The sequence below is a fragment of the Pieris napi genome, chromosome 18 (genome assembly GCF_905475465.1).
Source record: "Pieris napi chromosome 18, ilPieNapi1.2, whole genome shotgun sequence".
NCBI lineage: Eukaryota > Metazoa > Arthropoda > Insecta > Lepidoptera > Pieridae > Pieris > Pieris napi.
Genome location: NC_062251.1, coordinates 530,631 through 539,688, shown reverse-complemented (window position 1 = coordinate 539,688; position 9,058 = coordinate 530,631). Strand labels below are relative to the sequence as shown.

At 32.4% G+C, this 9,058-nt stretch overlaps 1 protein-coding gene across 1 annotated transcript; it reads right to left on the bottom strand.

The window, feature by feature from the left end:
- Nucleotides 1–640: 640 nt before the first annotated feature.
- Nucleotides 641–6,932, bottom strand: LOC125058791 (probable proline--tRNA ligase, mitochondrial). Its single transcript, XM_047662945.1, has 9 exons — nt 6,725–6,932; nt 6,133–6,384; nt 5,697–5,777; nt 4,983–5,163; nt 4,365–4,531; nt 4,024–4,142; nt 2,881–2,977; nt 2,261–2,403; nt 641–1,298 (listed from the first exon to the last, which is right to left on the bottom strand). The coding sequence occupies exons 1-9, from the start codon at nt 6,815–6,817 to the stop codon at nt 1,130–1,132; spliced, it is 1,302 nt and encodes a 433-aa protein (XP_047518901.1). The 5' UTR covers nt 6,818–6,932; the 3' UTR covers nt 641–1,129.
- Nucleotides 6,933–9,058: the final 2,126 nt, after the last annotated feature.

Sequence of the window (9,058 nt, the reverse complement as noted above, 5' to 3'; positions counted from 1 at the left end):
TGTATGACATTGAAAGTGACGTCCTTATGTTTTTGACATTGACGTATTTGACGAAAGTGAAATTTAGCACAATCATAATATACATGTGTCCTCTAGAACTTTGTGACTATATTTTATTTGAAGTCTGTTACGAATATTACAGCGCCCAATAATTTTTTTGCCCGGTGAGAGCAAGAGCGTCGCTTTTTTTCTGTCAGATTAATATTGCCAGTAAATAAAAAAGTGTTTTTATTTATTTATACAAATCTTAAAATTTAGATTTCGGAGACTTAGAGGAAGGGAAAAGGACGATATTATGTTAAGAATTGAATCAATTTAATTTATTTCTTCGATAATAAAAACACAAGGCATTTTAATTTACAATTCGTCATTAGAGATTGCATAAAATATAAAATACATACTAATATTTCATAAATTCTCTTTACGAAATTTTAATTATAAAAGTATAATTTTTATAAGTTAATTCACCCTTCTCACTCGCTCTCAATCGGTCTCAATCGCTGTCTCCCTTTTCTTCGATAAAAACGCTGCACATCTTCGTGACGTTTTTTTTTAATTTTACCCTCATGTGCATGAGGGAAAGCTAAAGAAGTTTCACTTCAATAACCATTAAAAGGGGAATAATTGGACATCATGCAGGCTAACTTAATAATTTATTGAAATGTAAATAAAAAATAAAACAATGAATACTAGCAAATACAGTTCTAGGCTTAAATAAATGCGGCAATCTTAGGAGAAACTGATATGATAGGTTTTGTTACCTGTACTATTAATATAATATCTTTTAAGATATCTAGCAATCAGAACCGTTCGATAATTATAACTTTGCCATTGTAATTAATAATGCAAGGAATAAAAATCACATCTAATGATAAACATCTAATGATGTTGGTAGATAGTTGTATGTGGCACTGTAAAAAAGGGTATTGACAGTATGAAAAGTAAAGTTAAAGTGTTTGGGTAAAAAAAGTTACAGAAATAAAGATTCTGTTTAGAGTGAAAAAAAAAATGTAAAGTATTTGAATTGGTTTTTGATTTGATGGTGAAATCGTGTCAAACAGCCTATTCAATGAGACATCAACCATCAAAGACATCATATTGTCAAAGTCATATTGACGTAACGTCATTACTAAGACCGAGATCTGTCACGTCGAGTGTCAGAAACGCCATTTATTATATCCATTAGTTCGTTGATGTCACCCAATATTGGTTCCCGTCGACCGTTGGTGTAAAGTTCGTATCTCGGCGGTGTTTCGATTGAATTTCGTCCACACACTATTATATGAGGGTAGCCTATTCTATGGAAGAAATATTTTCACAAATTAGTTTTTTGTTAATATAGCAACAATATATATATATATATACTAGCAGACCGGCCAAGCGTTGCTGTGGCTAAGGTTTTTCTTATATTACATGGTAGCAAACTATTCAAGGGAAACAGTAGGAGAACACCAGTCATGGGGACCACCATGCTTTTTTGGTGGTTATGCCATTAAATTGTAGCTTATGTGAAACTTTGGTACTTTCAACACAGCGCCATCTGTTAGAAGTGTGACTATCAAATAATAAACAAATATTTTGCAATAAAATAATATTGCGGGTATAAATTGAGATAAGCTATGCGATCTTTTAAGTTAGATCAAACTGCATACCGTGTGCAAATTTGATTGAAATTGGTTTAGTAGTTTAGGAGTCCATAGCGGACAAACAACGTGACGCGTAAATTATATATATTAAGATTTTTATTTGGAGGCAAATGGGCAGGTATCTCACCTGATGTTAACGTTACGCTTTTTGAAGCACCCAAGTCGATTTTTTTTTTGGAGCCTTAGAATTGGAGCCTCGGTGAGGTGATAAGGATGGATTCCACCCCCCCTTTTTTAATTTGAGCCACATCATGGCATCAGAAAGTTAATGTATTGTATATCCAGCCCCGATCCGGGATTTGAACCTGACCTTGGAAGCTGCACGGCATCACTTAACATCAGATGAGCCTCCTGCCTATTTGCCTCCTGTTACATAAGTACCAATTCTTAAAAGGCAGGTAACGCACTCGCGAGCCCTCTAGCATAGAGTGTCCATGGACGGCATCAGGTGCCATCAGATAATCCTCATGCCTATTTGCCTCCTGTTACATGAGTACCAATTCTCAAAAGGCAGGTTACGCACTCGAGAGCCCTCAATCATAAAGTGTCCATGGACGGCATTACTTAACATCAGATGAGCCTTGGAAATAATATTGATCATAGGTAATATATACCTGTCCGCCATTAAGAGCCGTTTTCCAATGGTCAATGTATGTCTATCATCCAAAAGCACGTCACCTCCTAAAATTCCGTCCAATTTTCTTGCTACACCCTCTATATGATTTAAGCCGTGCTTTGACCACTCTTTTGAACCCTCCTGTATAAATTAAATCAAATTTGGCAATATTTATTTAAAATAAATTAGTGGCAATACAACCTTTTTAGGTCTGGGCCTCAGATTTCTGTTTCATGCTTCGTCAATCGAATAGGCAAGTAGGTGATCAGCCTCCTGTGCCTGACACGTGTCGACTGTTGGGTCTACGACAAGTTTTCCTCACGATGTTTTCCTTCGCCGTTAATTAAATTGTCACCTAGAAATTCCATTAGTGCACAGTCGGGGATCGAACCTACGAACTCGAAAACGTCGCACTAGCCCGACAGCAGTGGAATTAAATTTTGATCAGTTTAAAAAAATCGACAACACGTATATTTCACCTTTATAAAAATAAAAATATCATCATAATAAACTTTTAATTTGAAAAATAACTTTAACGTCGAAAATATCTGTGGTTGGTTTGTAAAAAAAAATTAAAGTATAATGGCGGCCATTTTAAGTTCTAAATAATAAACTCACCTTAGGCCCAATAACAATCGCGGCGAAGGGCGCTATACTCTTTGGCCATCTTATCTGACTCTCGGTCGACAATGCTTCTAAACTAGCAGCTAGTAATCTGTCAAGGAAAATGGCAACACTTTCCATTAAACGCCGAATATTACATGTTTATTACATTTATTTAATTCAGTGTTTGACTATTCTGTGGTCATATGCACAGAACATTAAACACAAACATTACGTCAGGGAAAATATCTAAAGTGCCACATAGTTTTCTTGGCCGGCTGCCAAAATTGGTACTACATACTGTCGGCATTTTGTTGCGTAAAATAAATAATTTTACCATATCTAACCGACATCTAATTAAAATCCTACCAAAATGTATTTATTTGTATTCCTTGCAATATTAATATAAGGTAATAAGGTAAAAAAATCAGTTATCATATTAGTTGTTGCTGAAAGTGTCACATTTATTTAAGCCTAGAACTGTATTTTCTAGTATACATTGTTTTATTAAGACATTTCAATTAATTATTAATTTAGCCTGCATGACTTCCTATTATTTCCCATATAATGGTTAATTTTTATTTACTGGCAATACTAATCCATGACAGCGATGCACTTACCGGCCAAGAAAAGTATGTGGCACTTTAGTTAGGCTAAACGAAGAAACCATTCTCAATTATTTATTAGTAACTTTAGATTTTTATTTTTAATTGTTAATAAAAAAACAATTAACTATCATAATTGCAACAACCCGCCAAAACGCTTTTAGACAAGATGGCGTCGCATCTTATAGACGTACTGTGGTAATTTTTATTTACACAAATATTGAAATTTGACTTATAAAACATAGTTTTTTTTGATAAATTAATGATTATTTACAAGTCTAAGCTATATATATATATATAACTTTAAAATTAAATAATATCCAACTTTTATAGGAGTTACTCATAGTAACACTAGTTTTTATAGTGATTTATTTGTTTTTTATAAAAGCTTGCCAACGCTAAAAAATACTAAGATTACTGATATTTTTGTAGCAGTTTCAAGGTGGAAGAGCAGACTTTAGATAGACCTGGAGGATTTTTTTCCAGCATACAAAACAGCTAGACCTTATTATATATAAATTAATATTAAAGTTAGGTATTAATTTATTATTACCTTGTTATACCAATTCCATAGCAGGACATAATCAAAGGTGAAGAGTTCGAGTCCGGGTGAATACATTTAGCTTGCAAGGGTTGACTGTATTTTGTACCGAGAATGAATGTGTGACCGACCTGTGAATGTTAATTCTAACTGTCAAAACATAACATTTGAGTTAGTCTACTATTTTCGAGTGTTTAGTGCCAAAAGGGTGTAAAGGGTGTAAAGGGTTACAGCCAACTAGCTTAATTAACAGCCTAGCCTTTTAACTAAACGGCGCTGTTTAGTTAAAAGGTTAGGCTGTTAATTGAACGTCTAATTAATTTAGTTAGCGACATAATTACTAAGAAACTAACCTCAACTGTCTGAACTACATTCGTCTCGCTCTCACACTTCTCGCACTCTCCGTTCCGCTGTACGTGCGAGCAGGACGGGCATATGTGTATCGAGTCCTCACCCGCGAGTGCTGGGAGTTGCCATTCGTGGGATAACGATCCCCCCATTTCACCGGTCGGTGCTACCACTGAAAAAAAATTATCTATCTATTATTTCTTTACATAGACAATATTGTGAAAATTGATTTTTATCAAATCGTCGTCGTCGACATTCAAAATCATTTATTCATTTAAGTGACACAATGTACACTTATGAACGTCAATAAAGAAATACATATTTCATTAAATGCGATTAAAAGAGTTCCGGACAGTTTATTGCCAGTTCTTCTCTTCCATTATACGCCCTTGATTTGAGAACTGGCAGTAAAATTAGAAGCATTTCGCATTTAATATATTTTTTATTGACGTTCATAAGTGTCAATATGTTACCTAAATGAATAAATGATTTTGAGCTTGCATTACATACATACATACTCGTAAGTAATTTTTTATCATATTTTATCTATGCAAGGCAACACAATGGTGTTGTACAAGGTCATATACTTGTACCACTAACTTAACTAAAACAATAAAACTTACATCTATGAACGGGTAGACCCAATATATCAAACAGCCGTCTGTATACCTCAGTAACTTGACTATATGTGTTATGTGCACATTGTATATTACTATGAAATCCATACAAATCCATCATACTAAACTCTCTTGCTCTGAGTAAACCATGCTTTGGTCGTAGCTCATCCCTATATTTGTTTGTTATCTGAAAATATATGTTTATAAAAGTTACCTTAAGACATTTACTTTTTATGTTTTCTAGACATACAATTTTGTTGGTAATAATAATCACATTTTAACAGTTAAGAAGGTATTGGGAGAAACTGAACAAAAAAAAATGATAAGAGTACATGGATATCAAAAGCAGGTAAGGGTATGTTCAAGTATTATGTAAGCCGATTTACTGCCTTTCCTCTTGTCAGGAAAAGTAAGCAAATCTCTCAACAATAATAGTACATAAACATATTAATTTTTTGTAGGAATCCCCGTAAAAGCATTTCTTTTTCAAGCATAGTCAATGTGTGGATAATATGTGTAAAAAAGTTAATAATTACTGTTGACATAATCACCAAATAAGAAAATCAAAGATCGATAAAAAATTCTTTGGCTTTATAACATTTAAATACGTTATTATTATCTGTAGTTTGTTTTCTATATTCGAAAATCAGGTGCCTTATAAATGACTTCTTCATACATTAATTTTTAAATGTATAAATTATTATATTATATTTCCAATACCTGATACAAAAGAAGCGGTAACTGTTTATGTGAGAGAGGCCCAACATCTGACATAAGATCTGCAATAGCTTCTTCATGAGTCTGAAAAGTTTCAAGACAGGGTTATGAAAAAATTCAAATAATTGTCCTTCTTCTTTAGGTTGGAATTATGTTGATTGTTTAGAGGAGGCCTTTGTCGAAAGACAAGTTGTAACCAAACTACCGTTTGCCGATAATCAATAGATATTAAAATTGTTAGTATATTAGTTAAACTCTAGTTAATAGTCAAAATGTGTTCATAAGTAAATTAATTTTAGGCACATGAAACTACTCTGTGTAAAACTTGTTAATAACAATAAAGGCTTTTTATTTATTTATTTTATTTTATATCCATATCATATAGGTTTAAATAATAAAAATGTATTCCAGCAAAAATAATCACTTAAAAAGTACTTACAGGTGCCAACAAATACTTTTTATCATGCCTATCTTTGATTGCAAAGAGTTCTGATCCAACACTGTCTAGTCTTCCTGTTTTCTCCCACAGATTTGCAGAGGTTAGGCATGGTAATGATATTCTTTGTGCCTGCACTCTTTCTAGGCAGGAATTTACTAATAGTTCAAGCTTATCTAGGGCTCGTCTGGCTAGTGGCAAAATTGTGAAGAAGCCAGAGGTAGTTGGACGGATAAGACCACATTCTAGAAGAAGCTGAAATTGATATTACTTTTTAATTTCAATCCTTTCTCAGTTGTCTTTTACTGCTTAGTTACATAGTATTGTGTTTAACTTTTGATGAATTAAAAAAAACGATTTTTAATATATATACTTCAGATTTTTATTAATTTAGAAATTAACTGTGATGTTTAGGGGACTAATATAATTTCAGTTTGCAGCCTATGAAACTAAGAAAAGTCCTTAACAAAACTGTATGTCTTCTTTCCAATAAATATTTTAATTAGAATTTTTTTAATTGAAATATTTATTTAAAATCCCGCCATGCTTGATTCATGAAAGGTGCATTTTAATGTAAAATAGATAAACAAATTACTTTTTGGCTTTTACAAGTGATTTCTGTATTTTTTATTTTTGCACCCTTTGGTATAGTAATCACTGGTTGAAATATTTGTGATAGATATCTCATGTTTTTATTATTATTTAGTACTATGCTCTATTAAGTCTTACTTAATTGTATACATAAATAAACATTAAACATTTTATTTCGCCCGGCTGTTTACACATAGGTTATGTCTAGTCAACAGCACAGTTGAAGTTGTCATTTGTCATTTGTGACTTCACAATTCACATATTTGAAACTGACATGACACAAGAAAAATGATAAAGTTCAAATTAATAACTGGCATAAAGTTGAAGCTGTTGCCATAATATTAAAAAAAAAAAAAAAAAAAGTTCAAATTAATATTTAAATTCAATGAAAACGTACTGATTTTTTAAATATTTCTCTATGAGCTATTCTAGTATATTATACAGTTTAAGTTTTGGTAAAAATATTTTTAGTACAAGATGGCGCTAAATCAAAAACCGATGAGTAGAATGTACAAAAAGATGGCATTAGTGATCAAATCTCTTCTCTCACTTTTAAAAATTTGTTCCAATTTTACTGATGAAATATTAATGGTTTCTAAAATGTATTTTGTAATATGTAAGCTTAGTGGCTACAGGGTGTGATTCTCATCCCTTCGGATTTTCTATGTGCCCATTTAACTGGCTCGACTCTGAAGGAAAACATGGTGAGGAAACCGACATACTTTAGAGTTTTAAACCCAAATAGTAAGCAGCGTGTGTGGCGTGGCAGGCACAGAAGGTTGATCACCTACTTGCCTGTTAGAAAAAGTTTTAGATTTGTATAAATAGACAAGACTTAAAAATTAGTTTGACAAAGAAGTTTCACTTCTGACATGTGTACTTTGTACGCACGCACTTTTTTATAATCTCTTCAACATATTTGTTTTTGAGTTGAAAGTAAACGAATTTTTAATTAAATTAGCAATAATACCATAGTCCAATCTTTTAAAAGATTGAATCGATTGACAGAGTTGCCATTAAACTCAGATAACCCATTTAAAAAGCTATTAATTAGCACATTAACTGGCAACAACGCCAACATCCATTCAGAATAATGACGCGGCGAAACAAATCATTTAACCCGAGATAAGCGGAATAGAAAACCAGTGACTCGCGACACGTTCATCGCTTGAATTATAAGGGTTATATGACGTTCTTAAGTGAGGCGATTTAATAGCTTAAAATGAATATTATGAATATCCATATATCCATAGAGCTAAATAACCTGCATCATGAGCACACACCACAGACCCTTACATACATACCCTCACTTTTACTCCATCACACAGCATAGCCGAATTAAGTAATACGTATTTAATAATTCTATTCTTTTTTTGTATATATATTCCAACTTTTGCTATATCTTTGGTTATACACAATTTATATAACGATTGACTGCAATTTCCCCCCCCCCCCTTCTTGTCAACAAAAGTAAGCAAAGCTCTCAAAAATAATTACATACATTCTCGTATTAATTTTTTGTAGGAATCCTCGATAATGCGTTTTGTTTTCAAGAATATACAATGTGTGGGTAATGTGTAAAAAAGTCAATAATTACTGTTGACGTAATCACCAAATAAGAAAATCAAAGACCCCCCCCCCCCCCCCTTAGTGCTTTCGTAAAACATGAACGGCCACAGGATTACGAAAAAATATCAATTTAGAAGAATGGATTGTTAGAGGAGGAGATATATATTCTGGAATATAATACATATATATCATTCTGAAAAGAGGTAGAAAGGGCTATCGAGACTCAGATGGGCAAAGCACCAGGGCCAGAGAAGATCACCAACCAGCCTTTGATAAGGAAATATGATACCTTCTCTCACCGTTCTTTTTATTAAACCAAGGAATATCATACCAAGGGATTGTAGATAAAATATTAAATTATCATTGTGTAGACAGTAGCTCTAAATTAATATTATTTTGTGGTGACAGTATGGGGATAAAAAAAACCCACATTACTAAAACAATAACTAAACTTTTGGAGTTTGGTAAAGAAAAGAAATGTAAAATAACACTTTGTTCTTTTCCTTATGCTAGCAATATGGATTATAAATTTAATCAACAGATTTATATTTTAAATCAATTTATGCACCATTTGACATGTCGTCATAGTGACGTATTTTTATATTTTGATTGTAACAAGTTTGTTACTAAATTTACTCTGACCAAAGATACATTGTATCTCTCATATAAAATAAAAAAAGAAATTGCTAAATTATTAGCATATAATTTTAAAGAAATGCAACGCAATGATATTTTAAACAATTCTGCCAATAATTTGGCGACAATTATT